General features: G+C 43.6%; 1 protein-coding gene across 1 annotated transcript in view; it reads left to right on the top strand.

The window, feature by feature from the left end:
• GLYR1 (glyoxylate reductase 1 homolog) overlaps positions 1–17,279 on the top strand; it is a 34,155-nt gene extending 16,876 nt beyond the window's left edge. Inside the window, exons 6-18 of the mRNA XM_035339824.1 lie at positions 953–1,091; positions 1,673–1,915; positions 4,805–4,891; positions 6,339–6,395; positions 7,462–7,512; positions 7,602–7,675; positions 9,467–9,566; positions 10,676–10,786; positions 11,078–11,179; positions 12,237–12,399; positions 12,880–13,059; positions 13,528–13,652; positions 14,020–17,279. Coding sequence (XP_035195715.1) covers positions 953–1,091; positions 1,673–1,915; positions 4,805–4,891; positions 6,339–6,395; positions 7,462–7,512; positions 7,602–7,675; positions 9,467–9,566; positions 10,676–10,786; positions 11,078–11,179; positions 12,237–12,399; positions 12,880–13,059; positions 13,528–13,652; positions 14,020–14,094 — 1,507 coding nt within the window. The 3' untranslated portion in view covers positions 14,095–17,279. The remainder of the gene's footprint in view (positions 1–952; positions 1,092–1,672; positions 1,916–4,804; positions 4,892–6,338; positions 6,396–7,461; positions 7,513–7,601; positions 7,676–9,466; positions 9,567–10,675; positions 10,787–11,077; positions 11,180–12,236; positions 12,400–12,879; positions 13,060–13,527; positions 13,653–14,019) is intronic.
• The last annotated feature ends 927 nt before the right edge of the window (positions 17,280–18,206 follow it).

Below are 18,206 nucleotides of genomic sequence, written 5' to 3'. Positions count from 1 at the left end.
AGGTATATTTTCAGTAAGGTGGAAGTAGCTTTTTCACAGTGCAGCTAATAAGTCTAGGCTTGAGTCTGAGGAGAGAGGAAAGTAGTCTAATCCCTGTGAAAGCCACAAGGAATAATGAAAGCAAAGCTGCAGTGAATGAGTTGTAGAAGAGCTTGCCAATCAGAAGGGAAGTGGTCATCCTATAGCTGAACACTTACCCATATGATAAATGTCAGGAGGTCCTATTCAGCAGCAGTGGAAATGGCAAAGTCTTTTGAGTTCCGTCTTCAACTGCAGTCAAGTGAATACTTTGCTGCTGTACCAGTTTACCTTAAGTCAGATAGTAACAATGAAGAAAACTGTTCTTTTTCCTCAAAAGTGAGAATGTTGTTATTGTGCAGAATGTCAAGGTACGTTAGAACTGCACCTGGCAGTGAGCTGTGGTGTTTGCATTTCATTTGTGAGACATCTAATTCTGTTCTTTCTCCAGTTTTTGCAGGTGCTTGTACACAATGTGTTTGAGCAAGGGATTGTTTACTTTGAATTGTTATGCGGCCTCCACTTTTAACAGCCTTATGAACAGATTCTCGTGATGGGGGCTACCTAATACAGAGGCATGTGATTGCGGGTGTTCCTGCTGGTGATACAAGAACAGCCACTAGACTGCCTTTGTACTGAACAAGTGTCTGTGATCATATCCAAAAGCTGGTCTGCTGATAGAGTATATGAATAGCGCTTAGAGGGGAGCAGTGCTAGCACAAGAGGATGTGAAACCTGAGGGAGAAACCAAGTAAAAGTGCCAGAAGTAAGTTCTCAGTGAATGCAGACATTACAGTCCTTCAAGCTGTCAAAAACAAGTGAATTTGGGTTGCTATCATCAATTGCTCTGCGGAAGTGTATCTCTATTTCTAGAAGTAGAGTGGTTGAGGAATTTGCTGTTTGGAGAATATAACTTATTTTTTCTGATTTCTAGTGCTTGGATCAAAGTGGAGCAGCTGAAGCCGTATCACCCTCACAAAGAGGAAATGATAAAGATTAACAAGGGTAAGCGCTTCCAGCAAGCCGTGGATGCTGTAGAAGAGTTCCTTAGAAAAACCAAAGGCAAGGATCAGGTGAGTGGGTGGTTCTTTACCGCGTGCATCAAAACAAGACTTGGTATGAATGACGGTGAAATGTATCTTTTATCTGAAAGGAGTTCATTGCTTCTGTCAAGTTTGGGGGGGAGGGGTCATGGTTTTCTTTCCTGTGTCTTTTTTTCCCCCCATACTCTGTTCTTCCCCACTCAGTCTTGTTTGAGGAGGAGGGGGAAAAAGTATTCTAATACTGATGGAGAAACTGAAGAGGCTAATTGATCTGCTTATGATGATTTTATAAATCAATCTTAAGTCTTGGGCTAGAATTTGATATCTACTGATCTCGTCTTAAGTATAGTAGAAGTGCATATATGTGCATGCACTCCCGGCGAATCTTCGTGGCCTGTTCTATTACTCAGTTACTTAAACTGATGTGTTTTTGCAGGTGAGCTGACCAGCAACTTCACTTACTGACTTCAAGGGGCTAACAAATACCTAGTTTTCATGTTGGTTTGCCTGATAATAATCAGCACAGGGTTCTTCACATCCTTGGTTTTACATAAAAGTCATTCAAGCTCTTCTCTTCTTTCCTTACCATCTTCTATTCTGTAATCTCTCAGGCATCTTCCCATAACTCCAGTGAAGAGAAGAATCGACGTAATTCCAGTGAAGAAAGAGGCAAGCAATCTGCTGGTGAAGAGAAACGCAAAGCCAGCTTGTCTGAAGGGAAGTTGAAGAAGGGCACAGGGGAAGGAAAAAAGAGGGTTTCTTCTGTATCATCAGAGAGAGGATCAAAGTCACCTTTGAAAAGAGCCCAGGATCAGAGCCCCCGAAAGCGGGGGCGTCCACCCAAGGATGAGAAGGTTTGTGTTGTGCATGTCCGCCAGTGCCCTGTGGACTTTGCAGGTGGATTCTAGGAATGACTGGCACCTTAAATAACAGGCCAGCAGGAAGAGTCAATTCAGTATCAGGTGGTTTAAGCTGTTCCATGTTGCTTCTTCTAGACCGATGGGTTGTCGGATACCTTTGGCGAGCACATTGTTGATTCTTTCTCTGGATTTATTGCAGTGATTAAATGGCTCTATTCAAATCTTGGAGAGGGCTTTGAGAACTGTCTTCTGAGCTTCCACCTTCCATCTTGCCATCCCTCAAATTCAGTTTATGTGGGAAGGATTAGAGAGGAGATGTGGGTCTTCATCTGATTTCTGACTTGTCCCATTTCATCTGCTTTGTGTGATTAAGTGATTTATAGTCACTTAACACACCCTTAGTAAGCACTGAGGATGAAGCTGTACTTAAGGGCAAAGGCTTAAAGAATAAATTTTTGTAGCACGGAGAGAATACACCAGAATTATTTCTGTTTGTTTCAGCTTCTGTGCTATAGGATCTATTTCCTTCCTCCATTACAGAAGTCCAGCATAAGAGCGTTCTTTCATCCTTGTTACTTCCCTTTTACATCCGGATGTTGTGACAGCAACAGCAGCCAGCAGTCATCTAGAGTTCCAGCCTTTTTCTTTATTGTGGAACTCCGTGTTGAGGTCCAGATCTTCCTTTTCCAAAAGGGATAAGTATTTCAGTGGATTTTTACAATGCATATGTTCCATCGGAGACTGCAGATGAAGACTGTTGGGAGACTTCAGCTGATAACACCCTGCATCAGCCTGCTTGCTCACCAGTGCTTCAAAGGGATCATGTTTTCCTGTGCTTCACAATCTTTGCTTTCAATACACCTCAGGATGCAACTCAAGATGGTAGTCTTTGATCTCCAAAATTATTACTGGATTGGCCATAACAGGTTGAACAGCAAACTCTGTCTTGATGTTTTGGTAGTAAAATGAAGCTGATGAAAGAAACTGGCTTTTTTTTTTTTTTTCTTGAGCCAGCTTCTGTTAAATCAGACCATGCAGAAGAGACCATCAGTTTCTCCTTTTGGAGGGAATTGGAAGAGGGGAGGAATGGATGCATATCTGTGAATTCTTACTAATAATTAGAGTGACTCATGCAGGAATACACTTTATTGGAACCTACTTTCTCCTTCCAAAGTGCTGCTACAGTCACATTGTATCTCCAAATTACAATAAGCCCCTTGGCCTTTTTTCTGATGCAAAATGCTTTTGTCTTTGAGCTAGGTTCATTCCAAAATTGATCAAAACTGATGGCTGTGAGAATTCTGGTAGTTCTGACATGCTACATGCTTGGTTCTTACTGTATTAGCTGCTTTGGGGTTATCAGAGAGAGTGCTGAGTGACTTAATTGTGGTACCAGAATTTTTACTGGGGAATTACAAGTGTGGTGGGTTTAAACAGCTTGTCACAAAGTGGTGGCCAGCTAGGTGATAAATGTTTGGCCACAGACCATGAAAGTGAGTGAGTTTCTCTAGCAAAGTAACTTTTACAAGTTCAGAAAAGTAATGTACTGACAATTAGAGAAATCACTATAAAATTGTCATAACACTATTTTTCAGCCTGTGAAATAACTTGAAATTCCTGTATTCTGCTTGCCTTGTGCTCGTAACTTCCCCAAAATATTAGTCCTAAAAGGAGAAAACGTTTGTTACTGTTCTGAATTACTGCAATGTTGGGATCTGGGTTTTTTGTTCACAGTCCAAATTCTAGTTTTCCGAGCACTTAGCGTGCACAAAATTCAAGGATCCAGTTGTTGCTGAGGTGTGCTCTATCTAGAAATGCTCTTTCAGTATACGTGACCATTCACGTACTCTCATTTTCAAGTGTATATGGATATTTTCAAAGGACCGGCACGATCATATGTTAACGGAGTAGTCTTCACCCATGCTTTGCCAGATGAAGCAGCAGTGTGGTCTCTAAAGAGAGAATTCTGGTGTGCAAGGTGTTCCTTACACCGAAACGGTGCTTCGAGGTTGAAGTCTGAAGTCTAAATTGTCCCTGCTGTCGGCTGAAACAGTTGTATCAATATGAGTTACTTACAGCAGTCTTGCACTTAACCTGTTTTGCAAAGTGCTCTTCTCTCATGGTTTGGTGCGGACACCAAGATAGACTGCATTTTCCTGAAGGGTGTTTCATTTCTGAATCCTCATTTCAGGAAGATAACACCCAGTACATAGAAGTCTTGCACAGTCTCTTCATATAGCACAAAGACATGTTTTAACCTTTATCTTTAAAATAAGAATGTATATATTAAAACTTACAGTACAACAATGATGCATTAATAGCATCATGGCATGACAAATTGGGGTCTGTTAATGAATGGGAGCAGTCCACATATCAGTTCCTGTCTCTTGCATTCTGCAAACTTGAGCAGATTTGACTGTATCAGATACACACTTAGAAGCTTCTGCTAACAGGTAGGCCACTTTCTTTGGTTTTGATGGCAATAGAAGATCAGAACAGTTCAAAGGTCTGCTTGACTGTGGTGATGCTCTTTACCCATTTGTTTAGCTTTTTGCATCCACCAGGGGAAAATGCTGGATCAGGTGTGTTCATTTCACTGCTCACTGCATGGTTACACAAGTGCAATGATTACTGGTGCAGCTTCTGTGGACAATCCATTCTTCATGTGTAACTGGTTGAATTCCATTCTTGGCAGTTAATGTTTTTGTTTTTTTTTTTTAACATCACCTGCATTGATAATACTGTGTGCTTTCAATATTACCCCTTCATGGAAGAGCGTGTGTAGTGCTTTTCAAAACTGTGTATGATCTTAAGATCAACATGCTGTTACCAGCTACTGAGCCACGTTGTAAACTCTTTCTGATCTTCCTCATATCTTCTCAGGACCTCACGATTCCAGAGTCAAGTACAGTGAAGAGAGTGATGACTGGAACAGTGGCTGGATTTAAATGGCCACCAAGCGTCAGTGAGGTGAGAAGCTCTAGGTTTTCTTTACAGCGTAATCGATCTAGGAACTGAGCTTGTAGAAGATGATCCAGAACCTCTTGTCTTGGCTGTGGTATAGAGATTTTCCCTTCCTCCTGTAGGACTGAAAAGACGCTTTCTTTATGTCATTGTGTATTGTAACAAAGCTTGACAGTCTCCTGGGCAACTAGTAAGTATGTTGAAAAGCGGTATTTCACTCATTGTGGAATCATCTGCAAATTCACATCTATTGCTCATGTTTTTTGTACTTCTGGTTTCAAAAATACTTCTGTGACTGGCTTCCCAAAACTGAAAGAGAAGACGTGGATAGACTCTCCCTGTATGGATGCTGTGGTACAGGGTTGTTTACTACAATTTCACTCTTAACTAGCTTTTGGAAACCTTCTATTTTGTACATAAATAATTAAATGGTAAGGCAGAATAAGAAGAGCATGATTCTACAATAGTGCTTAGGATGCTCATTGGGCAAATAAAATACATGGGCTGCAGTCCTTGTTGCTGTTAATATGGGTTTGCCCACCATATGACTGCTAGGTTTAATGTCCAGCCAACTCCCAGAATATTGCTTTAAGAAATGTATTGGCAGCTGGAAAATACTTGTTTTTTGGGAGGAGCTATTGCCTCTGTCAAGGGTGGAAAGGCCTTGCAGAGAGATCTGGACAGATTGGAGAGCTGGGCGATCACCAACCACATGAAGTTTAACAAGAGCAAGTGCCGGGTCCTGCACCTGGGACGGGGCGACCCTGGCTATATGTACAGACTGGGCGATGAGACGCTGGAGAGCCGCCCTGCAGAGAGGGATCTGGGGGTTGTGGTTGACAGCAAGTTGAATATGAGCCAGCAGTGTGCCCTGGCAGCCAGGAGGGCCAACTGTGTCCTGGGGTGCATCAAGCACGGCATTGTCCAGCTCTACTCTGCGCTGGTGTGGCCTCACCTTGAGCACTGTGTGCAGTTCTGGGCACCACAGTACAAAAAGGATGTAAAACTGTTGGAGAGCCTCCAGAGGAGGGCAACGAAGATGGTGATAGGCCTGGAGGGGAAGACATATGAGGAGCAGCTGAGGTCACTGGGCCTGTTCAGTCTGGAGAAGAGGAGGCTGAGGGGGGACCTCATCGCGGCCTGCAGCTTCCTTGCAAGGGGGAGTGGAGGGGTAGGCGCCGATCTGTTCTCTCTGGTGACCAGCAGTAGGACCCAAGGGAATGGAGTCAAGCTGTGAAAGGGGAGGCTTTGCTTTTGGGAATGAAACAGTGTAAACTGCTTAATCAAAAGCATAAAATATACAGCAAAAATATACAGCTGTTATATATTGAATATTTTACACCTTAAGTTATTGTCATGTAGCTTGGGAGAACAAGGGAATAGTGCTGTGGTTGCTCAGTGACTCTCTGGGAGGTTTCTGAGTCTGTTTTTTTTTTTTTTTTTTTCTTTGTAGCCTGTGAAGGACAGTGATCCGCACTTTCATCACTTCCTGCTGAGCCAGACAGAGAAGGTGAGGATTTGGCAGACAGGATCATTCTGCTAATCTGTCTAACTTGGCATCCTACCCTTTGCTGGGATGAAGGGGCTAAGTACAAGGAGCAGGTGTAACCAGCTCTGAAATTCTGTTCTTTGGGGCCTAGTAGCAATGAGATTCTGACATGCAGTCTTGTAGTTCAATTACTTCCAAACATTTAGGTTTAGAATGATTTAGCAGTAAAGACAACAAATAGTTTAAGTCATTAAAGATTTCCTAGCACCAGGATTTGGCAGACTTGTTCTATTAAATTCTGCAGATTGAACATGAGGGCTAGGTAAGGCTGTTTTTCTGTTTAAAAACAGTTTTTTAATTGTCTTTGACAGTTGTCCTTCCAATTCCTTCATTTGGATGAACTTGTTAATTAACTTAATGCGGGAGGAGAATTTTCCTGTGACCGGAAAAGCTCCATGTAAAACAGTGAATTTATCTCATAAGAGTCAGAAGTCTTGCAGAATTTTATCTTCAGCCAGTTAAAATCTGGAGGAAAAGAGAAGATAAATGAAATGGAAAAAAATTTTTTATCTGGCTGAGGATCTGGGCAGAGACAGATTAAGAGTAGCTGACAATAAGCAGCCAAGGCAGGGGCAGCCTTCACCATGCGATTTGTTGTAAGCCATGTGCTGTATTAGCTTAATGAAAAGGCTTCCACAGCTGCACTGACATAATGAGCACAGGTATGAGGCAAGGTGCTCTGCGTCAGGCTCTGGAGCTCTATTTTCTTTGGCTCAAGTGTGAGAGTAGGGATGCCCTGAATCCTTGCCTCTAGGGGAGCCTGTCGTATGAACTGCAGAAAGGAGTTTGTAGTCCCTGTATCAGAAAACAGTCTGAATTGTTGGAGTAGGGTAGGAGGGGAATGACTTAGTATGTTACAGTAGGCTTTTGTTTTTATTTTCACCCACTGAGGGAAGCCTGAGAGTTTTCCTGTGTTGTAGAGGGCGTGTGGGTGAGCTGCCTGTTTTCTTTGTAGCAAGGATATAGTCTGTTTACTCAGCAGAGCAAATCAGCACTGTCCTTCCTCTGAATGCTTTGTCTCCTACAGCCAGCTGTGTGCTATCAAGCCATCACAAAGAAGCTGAAGGTTTGTGAAGAGGTGAGACAAATCTTGGCTTTGATGGATTTTCCTTATTGTCATAAGGATGTACAGTTCCTCCAGAGCTGTGTGCTTTTTATTGTTTTCAGGAAACGGGATCCACCTCCATCCAGGCAGCAGACAGCACAGCAGTCAATGGCAGTATCACGCCCACAGACAAAAAGTAAGATCTCCAACACACTTCAGCCATTTCCCTTCCTTTTTCTCCTTCCCACTTTATACATGCAGCCATATCCAGCTTGTGAGAATAAATAAACCTAACATTTCTCTGTAACTAGAGATCTCTTCTGTCCTTGCGTGAAACTCAAGGGGGGAGGTGGGAGGGAGGCAGCTAGAGACAAAACAGGAGCTGTACTGTAGAAAAAATCTAAACAGGGTCTGGCCTGGGTATATTTGCAGTTCAGTGCTTTTGTGCAGTTACCCTATTTCTTTAGGGTATATTGCAGGGCATGAAGAAGCAGTATTTCTGAGTGCTGTATGATGCAGAAGGATAAAAGGTAGTTTTTCTGGTAGTGTGCAGTTGACTGGGGTTGTTTAGTTGCTATCCTGCGTATATAGAAGGCAAGCGGAAGAGGGAGGTGTGTCCTCCCAGCCCAGGAGCTTTGCTACGTAGCATGTGAGACTTCTGGTTTCTTCTAACGCCCCCCCCTTCTCCTTTCTAGAGTGAGAGCAGCTTCACTTGAGCTTCCTGTGTCGTTCTGTAACTTCCGCTCTGTTCAAATTGAGTGCAGGCCACAGCTTTCTCTTTGCCGTTGGGGTCGTTCTCAATGGGATATCATTTCTGAACTGTACTCAAGGGGAACCAAAATAATAATGAAGCTGTTCAGGTAAAATAGTCTCTCAGGAAAGCGTGGTTCAGATGTGGGTTGGGAAAGAAAGAAGATGACTGTTCCAGAGCCTTGAAAACAGGTGGACCTTGGTCGATCTGTTTAAGGAGCCTGTAGTGTCTTGCTCTGACCTGTCTAAATTAGTTTGCTCTAACAGAAAACAGTGTGACTAGATGGGAGAGCACGGGTGGCTTGTGAAAGCCACAGTGCGACTGTAGGGTGGCTAACTGTGAAGAACTAACTGTTGGAGCTGCGAGGCTGACTTCATCTTGAAGTTACATCAGCCATGTAACTGAACGCTTCAGAATTTCCTGCTAGAATTGTGGTTTTGGTGTGAAGCTAGCTGCATGATGTATAAAAGGATCCTTGCAGCAATGACTGCATAACGATTCAGATTGCGGGGTAATTGCAGGGATGGAACTCAGTGCATTGTCTTTTTCATGATGTGGGGGGAGCAAAACTTTTGCCAGCTAAGGCGGGGAAAGGCAGCTGCTGTCAGGGATTGTCTCACTCATGTTGACCTGTACTGGACTATTAGTTCCTTTGTTGTCTGTCCAATCACAGTTGTGGACCAGGGGCTAGGTTTCTGGTATGTCTTGGTGTGATGCATAGCGCAGTAGTTCTTGCTGGATTTTACTGAAATAAAAATAGTAATGTATCATTCAGCAGCATAAGCCAGCCATTGTACACGCAAACTTGTTCAAAAAAAAAAACAACCAGCAAATTAGAGAAGCACCTGCTAATTCACACATCCTCTCTCTTCAGCATAGCAATAGCTAGCTACAGAAAGCACAAGCAACAAAATATAATAACTAAAAACCAAAGAAGCCAGCCTCCTAATCTTTTAATATTTTCCTACTCTTCTGAAGCAGGCTTAAGACTTTCTACTGGAAATTGTCAGGGTTGTTTAGTAAGCAAAACAAACACCAGCTTGCTGTTAAAGCACAGTATTTGCCCATTTCAAACATGTGGCTTAAAAATCCTGTTCTGCCTGTGGCTGCAGTGTGATTTTTTTGCGGGTGATGCTCCAGGGTTTGCTCTTCATCGCTTCCAAGACCACAAGAGGCTCACACCAATTGTTTTGTTACATAATCCCTTGTCTTCATTAATGTTTGTCTTCCCCTCAGGATAGGATTTCTGGGACTTGGTCTGATGGGAAGCGGCATTGTCTCCAACTTACTGAAGATGGGTCACACTGTTACTGTGTGGAACCGGACTGCTGAGAAGGTAGGTAGGCACGTACTTCAGGTAGGCATTAGTACTTACCTCTTTTAAACATGTAGTTAATGGCCGTGGTCACCAGTCACTGGTGCTTGGGAGAGGGTGCCAAGGAAACACAGGTATATGCTTGGCACCTTGCTCTGTTACTCCTTCCTACGTGCTTGTTGATGGCCTCTCTGGACTAGAAGCTGTGAACAGTCACCCACCACATTGCTATTTTGTATTAAATTATGGGGTTGCTTGTATCCTTGTTGAGGACTACAAAGTTCTGGGAATATAGCTAAGTCCTTATGTTTCAGGGATTGACCAAAAGACCAGGTGCTGGGGAGTTGATCCTAGGGGTGGTGTGGTGAGGTGCTCTGCTTGACTGCAGCTTCTTCTACACATTCATTGTGCTGTTCATGTTGCAGTGGCAAAAGGTTCTGTTGCAGCCGTTCTGTGTCACAATACGAAATGAGGATGGGAAGGGTTGACTTCAAAGTGGAAATGGAGCTGAGTGGCTACAGACATTCAGCCACTTATTCTGTGTAGCGGAGGTGAAAATGTGGGTAGCTGGGGGATCTGTTGGTACACAGATTATATTGTAAAATATCAAAGGCAGTGAGGGTGCTCTAGCTACTTTGTTGAAAGGGACTAAAAGATTTTTAAAACCGCAAAATGTGGACTGTATAAGGGGATGTGGTGGGAAGGAGCTAAGATTTTGAAACAGCAGCTCACTAAAACCTGTGTCAGTCTCGGCTGTGCATATTCCTGTTTAAAGTCCTGTGCATATTCCTGTTTACATAGCAACACCTTTTGCTATGTCCACTTACCAATTCTTTTGCTCTTACCTCTCCTAAAACCTGCAGTACTCAACCTCTTATGATTTCACCAGACTTCTGTTCTTGTGCCCTTCAAGATTTTCACTTGTGGTTTCAGAAAAGCTGCAGCAGAGTCCCTTGTGTGTTGGGAGATGAATCAACAAAAAACAACCCAAACAACCCAGTTGTAAATAGTTAATATGCCTGACTCTTTTTTGGTTGGGTCCAGCAGTAGAGTTTGTTTCAGCAAAATGCTAGAGACCTCATTTGCTCTGTACTTATTTTTTCTTACGTTTGGATTTGTGACTTTTGCAGTGTGATTTGTTCATCCAGGAGGGGGCACGACTGGGAAGAACCCCTGCTGAAGTTGTCTCTACCTGTGACATCACCTTTGCCTGTGTATCAGATCCAAAAGCAGCAAAGGATGTAAGGATTAGCTCTTAGTTTTTCTCCACCAGCTAGACTGGAACGTACAGTCACTGAATGCTAGTTCTGACTCCTACTGACAGCAGTAACCTGGGTATTCATAGATGCTGGGTAGGGCAGCTACGTAAAAATAAGTCTACCAACAAAACCGTGCCCCAGATAATCCATGGGGGTTAGATATTGATATCCCTCTAGTGGACTACCATTGCAGTGTCAGACTGGCTTGGGCTTTTAGGATTGGAGTTTCTTTGCAGACACCCTATTGCTTTACCGCTCTTCTGTTCCTCACAGCTGGTACTTGGTCCGAGTGGAGTGTTGCAGGGAATTCGACCAGGGAAGTGTTATGTGGATATGTCTACCGTGGATGCAGATACAGTCACAGAGTTGGCCCAGGTAATCATATCGACTGAACTTCTACCACTTGTGACTCAGCAGCACTGTGGCAGTTCTTGTTGTTCCAGGCTGTAAGCTGTCGATTATACCAATGTTTCTGAAGATTTTGGGACAACTGTTAGGGGAGACTCAAGTCCCAAGAAAATGAGACAGAATAAATTGTCACACCTTGACCTGTGAACAAGTTGGATGAGATGTAGCCTGGCGATAGCAGCAAAGCCCGTATGTTTGGCAAGACTGTCAGGTGGCACCAATGCAAACTACCAACTGAATTTTGTTCCCCTAGGATCCCTGTCTGGTATAGATTTGGTAGAGATATAGTATTCTGTAGAAAACTGGAGAAGGAAATGCTGGCTGGTGGTATAAGTGTACTTACAACTTATTGAAAATGCATAATCTGCTTATTGTAAGTGTTCTGGTTGTGGGGAAAATGATGTCTTCATGTTTCACTCTAGAAACGTTCTGAGAGAGGATTTATGTAGAAGAGTTTTACTTCTGGCATGGCATCTTTGATTTGTTCTCTGACATCTTGATCATTATCCTGAGCCCTTAAATCAGTGTGCATTACTGTGGGAAGTGAAGATAATTCTGAAGTTCTAAGCAGTCATTGGTGATGCAGTAGTGTATAACACATGGGCTTGAAGCAATCTGTCAGAGGCCTTTCTTTGGGGAAGACGGCGAAAATATAAAGTAATAACCTGAGATTCCTATGCTTCATACAGTGCCTTTAGCACTGTTTCTTGGCCATCAGAGGTTGACATGGTAAAAGCATGCAAGCTCAGCTGCTGAAAATATGCACAGTAATGATGGGTGCAGGAAGTGTTGCTGAGTATGAGGGCAACTTTTGTGCTTAGGCACCCTTTGCAGGGTGCAGTGCACTCTGTTAGGTGCATTACAGTGCTTCCCTGGCCTGTTTGTGTGTCTAAGCTATTTGTGCTTTAAAGCCCTCTACTTAGGGACAGGAAAACCCTAAACGATGTTCTTGTTTGCTGTTCTGTGTACTCAGCGTCCTCGCGTACTGTTTATGCGCTGCTAACCAGGGATATTCTTTTTCCAGGTGATAGTGTCCCGGGGTGGTCGCTTTTTGGAAGCACCGGTCTCGGGAAATCAGCAGCTATCAAATGATGGGATGCTTGTGATCCTGGCAGCTGGTGACAGGGGTTTATATGAGGACTGCAGTAGCTGTTTCCAAGCAATGGGGAAGACCTCTTTTTTTCTAGGTAACTGAAACACCAAGGGCCTGATCATGGTTTCTTAGTGCAAGGACTGGGATGTACAGCAAGGAGTCTGAGAGGCATATGTTATCTTTGTACACCATTGGTGAGAGGGTTTGGGTGTTTCCTGTCTCCATGGGCAGTATGGGAAACTGGCCTGTTCTTCTGAAATTTGGCCAATTCCAGAGCCCCCAGCCTAATTTTTCTTTTTCTTTTCTTTTTTTTTTTTTTTTTTTGGAATACTGGTTCATTTTGGAGACTGGTTGTTGCTTTTTATTTTTAAAGCATACATTTATGATCCCCTCCCCCTTCCTTTGAGTGCCTGGGAAATGGCTAAGTTTTCCAGAGTCTTTAAGGGGAAGAGGAATCTGTTGTGTGTTTGGGATCAATATGAAGAGTCTAGCAGTGTTTATACTGTGTGGGGTTGGCGAGAAAGGCTGCTGCATCTCTTGTGGAGGAATGCCCAATGGTGTGTCTCACTCCCAGGTGAAGTAGGCAATGCTGCCAAGATGATGCTGATTGTGAACATGGTCCAAGGCAGCTTCATGGCTACGATAGCAGAAGGACTGACTTTGGCTCAAGTGACTGGTCAGTCCCAACAGACCCTTCTGGATATCCTCAATCAGGGACAACTTGCCAGCATCTTCCTGGACCAGAAGTGCCAAAGTAAAGTTCTCTTACATTGTTTTATTATAGAATATTTCCCATAACCTACTAGCATTTCAGTTAACGGCAGAAGGGAGAAAACCATCCCATCTTCATCAGCCTGGGATTCTAGGTATTTTAAGTATTCTAGGAGTGAAGAACTGAGTTCTGTTCCTTATCCTTTATAGCCAGGGATTCTAAGAATACAGCCCAAGCTTTGTGTTGTTTACAGCCTGCTTAGGACTTGACGTGACAGTGAGGATTTCATTGGGGCAGGGTAGTAAGTGAAATGGAGAGCAACTGCTTAGAAACCTTAACTAACTTTGTCAGTGGGGGATAGTGACATTATTTGCCTAATGAAGATAGAGAGCAGAGAAGAAGAACATCTAAAAGCGGTGTTCTTGGTCATCAGCGTGGGAAAAGAAAGTTTAGCATTAGGCTTGATTTACTTTTGTTGTGCTTATATTTTGCATGCATTCCTCTCAACAGATATCTTGCAAGGAAACTTTAAACCTGATTTTTACCTGAAATACATACAGAAGGATCTTAGATTAGCTATTGCACTGGGCGATTCTGTCAACCACCCAACTCCTATGGCAGCTGCTGCCAATGAGGTGAGAGTTGTTCAGATGTGTGTTACTCAGTGTTTCTTCAATAGGTAGAGTTAGAGCCGTTTGTCAACAGGGACAAAAATCTAAGAATGTGGTGGCCTCTAGGACAAGGGAGCAGCAAGCGAAATATATTTGGAGTAGGATGGAATAATGGAATTGAATTTGATTCAATGGTAGAAGCCCTTACAGTATCACATCAGTAAAAACAGATGGTCTAAACAAAATCTGGTTTGTTCTGACCTGTGCTGCTGTAATTATTTGAAGTAACATTCAGTCTTTTGGTTTGTAGTGGTCAGCAAGTAATTTTTCTTCTAGGGAAAGCTTTCTTACTAAAGCAGACACTGATCCTTTTCTAATTTCTCTTCTCTAGGTCTATAAACGAGCAAAAGCATTGGACCAATCAGACAACGACATGTCTGCAGTGTACAGGGCCTACATCCACTAGGCTGCACCATTCTTACTGTTAAATACTATGATTATTGATTAATATTATTATGATACTGGGTTTTAACTCTGGACCAGTCCATCTCTGTCTCTCCATTTCCTTTTATACACAGACTTTGAGATCTGCCACGGAGGCAGCTGCTGCGGTCAGCCTTCCCCTGGTGGCAGAAGGGGGGGGGGGAGGAGGGGGCTCGGATTGTTGCAGTCTAATTAGAAAATCCATGCCATGCACTGAAAGTCGTGGAACAGAACAGTGGCGGCTTGTTCAGAAGCTCTGAGGCAACTCTGCCAGAAATCTGCTGCTTAGCTGATTTTATTTTCCTCTTTGTACGCTTGTCCAAGATGCTGTTTCTAATGATCCCTTTTCTCCTTTGCTATGAAATAATGTGTGTGTTGGACTTTTGCATCAAGGGGACAGGTGGCATACATCCCATCTACCTGTGAGTATCTGTAAAGTCCTTGGTCCCAAGTAAGGTGAGGAGCATTTCTGTTTATCACCCACTGTTTGAGAACAAAGCACCTCCTGTGGAGGAGAATGGCAGTTCCAGAAGGTAATGGGGTTGCATGCAACACCGTCGAGATTCTTTTTAAACTTCCACCTCCCCAGTACCCTGATGGAGGAGTTCTTCCTACTGTTGAGAAGAACAGATTGCATCCATGTCTTCCCCTGCACAGATAACTCTAGCTTAGGGAACACAAACTGTACTAAAAATGAGAATACCAGTGTAAATGTGGCCTCCTAAAAGGCTAATCACAGCTGCCTATCCCACAGACAGCATGGGAGCTTCACACAGATTTTCACAGAAAGCTGCAAGAGAAGTATTTAGCTTAAGGCTAGGCCAGAGGTATTTTATTTGGTGAAGGAACAAACCTTGGAGTTGCTTCTGGCCTTAGTTTATGTTGCTTCACTATTTGCTTTACTTTTTTATACCCTAGTAGTCAGTAATTAGGAAGGCATCTTGGATTGTAGCAGTGTCACAAGGAGAGTCTGAAAGGGGTGAGAGGAATGATCAGAGAGCCAAGAGATGGAGGATCTTGAGTTCCTTTCCATGCTCTCTCTCTGGCCTTCGTGGTTGTTTTATCTATAAGCCTGATTGCCCATCTTTCAAGGTGGGTGATAATTACCTACCTCACAGGGATAATTTGTGTACTGATTAGTGATCTTTATACATGTCAGATTCTCCATACATGTTCTTAGTGTTACTACTCTGAGTACAACACTAGCACAGCATGAGAATTTTCCCTGTACTTGTGACTCTGCTTGTGGCCAGGTAACTTCAAGGACTGGTAAATAAAGCGGGAGGATAAGGTTGCTACTGAGCTTTACTTTAAAAATGTGGGACTTGAACTGCAGAGGCCAAAGCTAAAAAGCAGAGATGATCTCAGTATTGGTAGCAGAGCAGCCCAGAGTCCAAAGGATGCCTGTCTCTAAAAATGCACAGGGCATGGTTGTTTTTTTTTTATTCTCAGTATTAGCCTTTTAGGAGGATTTTTGCATTTTAGATTTGAGAGTTAATAAAATGCCAGTAAGAAACATTGGCCAAAATCGCTTCTCAGTGGCACAATCTCCTCCCTTGGGTTTGGATTCTGTAAGGAAAGAAAGCACATTCAAATTAGACCGTGTTCTCTTAAATCCTGAGATCTGCCCCTCCCACCATCTTATTTTTCTAGGAACTTAATGGCTGTTTAAGGAAACTTTCCTGTGGCTTAGGATTTCTTACCAATCCTGCTTTGTGCAACGTGTATATGGTTCAGGGGCACCTTATTAGGAAACAGAAAGCATCAGATGCTCGTTATGAAACATGACATCTAACTCCTAATGTTGTAAATGTTATTTTAGTGAATATTTCACCTCCTGCTATCACTGTTATTTGTAGGCTAATATTGTGTTATGCTTTATGTCCTGTGGCAAACATCTCCTCGTAACAGATCTGTTAGACATCACTTTGCCCATTTGTCAGAGCTGTATGTGAGCAGTATTAGTTACACATCTGTATTTGTCAGTACAACTGTCATGCCACATGTAGATACACATATTAAAGGCACATATAACTACCCAGGATAACCAGCCATTAGCCTGCTCTTGCTTTCCCTCATCCAGAAAAACTCAGCAATTAGCACCAGAAGTCCTTGATTAAACATGCTGCAGTTAAGAAATCACATTATGAATTACATATTGAGGGCATCTGGGAGAAGTTGTGTTCTGGGGACAGGAGATAAGACCAGAGGTCTTGTAAGATGTGTTTTGGAAGGAAGAGGGGAAGGGAGGTACTGTCCCATGCTCTACTGAGAGTGGAACAGTTCCAGCTCAGTGCAGCAAAGTCTCTTGGACTAGATTGAAGGTGAATGGGTCTGAGCCAGTGTAATCAAGGATCTCCCTCTTCTTTGCTTTGTGGTGCCTCTGGAAGCTGTGGGAATACAAAAGGAGCTCTCAAGTCTCATGACACATATTTCATAGTGAATTCAAAGAACCATACTTACGGAAGGGTCCCTAGGCATCTCAGTGCTGCAGGTCTTGTTTTCCAGAAGTACTGCACTTCTCAAAGTGGATATCGCTCTTTCTGTGGGAGTTGCAGGTGCAGACTGGTTGAACACTGTAACTTTTCCTGGAAAAGCCTGACTGCAGCTTTCTGCCTGGATAGGTACATGGGTGGAGGGTGCAGTGCTGCCCAGCCAGCTCTGTGGTCACAGGGAGGCCAGAGACAGAGCTGAAGTAGATGTGAAATGAGGAGGAAGGATGGAAATGGTGGAAACTGGACTGTTTCAGATGCTGTCTGAGGTTGACTTGTGATAGTCTCACTTGGATTCTTCTATTTATATCTGTAGCCTCTGAACATGGATCTTACTCTGTTCCTAGGCCTGATGTTTGGGGGAGGGAAGGGGTGGGGGGGGAAAGGTGTGGATTGAGAGATGCTCTAATAAAACTGGCTAGTCAATGTTGTCTTAATATTGTTGACAATTCTGTAAAGTTCCTTTTTATGAAGATTTCTGTTTTAGCCATTTGCTTTTCTGACTCCCTCCTTTTTAAAGAGAAAATGTGACACTTGTGAAAAGCTTGTAAGAAAAGCCGTTTCTTTTCCTCAATGATAGAACCTATAGTTAATTAAGGTTGTGAATTTTTAATTTTTGCCTTGTTTTTAATTAACATTTGTCATTCAGAATAGGATGTGTGAAAATGTTTAAATGGCAAAACAAAAAGATTTTTTTTTGTGCAATTAACAAAGCTACTGGCAAAAAGAATAAAACCTTTCTTGGTAACACAGTGTTCTTGTGACAGTTTCTGAACCTTTCAAACTGGTATTCTAGCATTTAAAAAAACAAACAAAAAAAAAAAAAACGTGCTCCTCAAACAACTTGAAAGTTGGAGCCACTGTAGAACTGCAGTGTATCTGCTAGTGTTTCGGTCACTGTGGTCTCCTCAGAGAGGCACTAAGATGGACGAATAGGGCTAAATTCTGGTTCTGCTCTCGGGAGGGCTGTGTACATCTGCCTGAGGAGGAGGGTGAAGGCTCTGTTTTAACGAAAAGCTGAGGTGTGTTGGTTGTGTTGGTTCATGGGCTTTCTAGTGACTTGTGGCGTTTAAGTGGAGGGATCTTGGCTTGGTCTGCCAGGAGCATTCCTCCTTTTCTAGCATCTGGGGCTTTTTCAGCACTACCTGAAGGACTCAGCAGCACGTTGGGCGTTCCAGGCTGCTGAAGACAAGATCCCTGAGCTGTGCCTTTTGCAGGTGCAGGAATGTTGCTTTGTGATGATCCAGGCCATGGCTCAAGGTAACTTGTGGGGCTGGTGGCGTGATGGGCTCGAACCGTTTGCTGCTGAGTAATGGTGTGCTTCAGCTACTGCTAAATTTATTCTTTTGCTCTTTGCGGTTCTTTGGGAGCTCCCTGGAGCAGTGATGTTTACTCACGTCCCTTTCTCCGACCCGGAGTGCCAGGCGAGCGCGGCCGGCCCGCTCTGCCGGGGCTGAGGGCCGCGGGGCAGCGTGAGGTGAACGCTGGGCGGGCCCCGCGGCTCGGCACGTCCCGGGCGCTGTCCCGGCACCGGGGGCGGCGCTGCGGGGCGGGGGCCGGGCTGAGCGCGGCGCCGGCAGCCCCCAGGGGGCGCGGCGGGGCG

The sequence above is a fragment of the Oxyura jamaicensis genome, chromosome 14 (genome assembly GCF_011077185.1).
Source record: "Oxyura jamaicensis isolate SHBP4307 breed ruddy duck chromosome 14, BPBGC_Ojam_1.0, whole genome shotgun sequence".
NCBI classification, from domain to species: domain Eukaryota; kingdom Metazoa; phylum Chordata; class Aves; order Anseriformes; family Anatidae; genus Oxyura; species Oxyura jamaicensis.
This window is presented reverse-complemented; position numbering and strand designations above follow the sequence as displayed.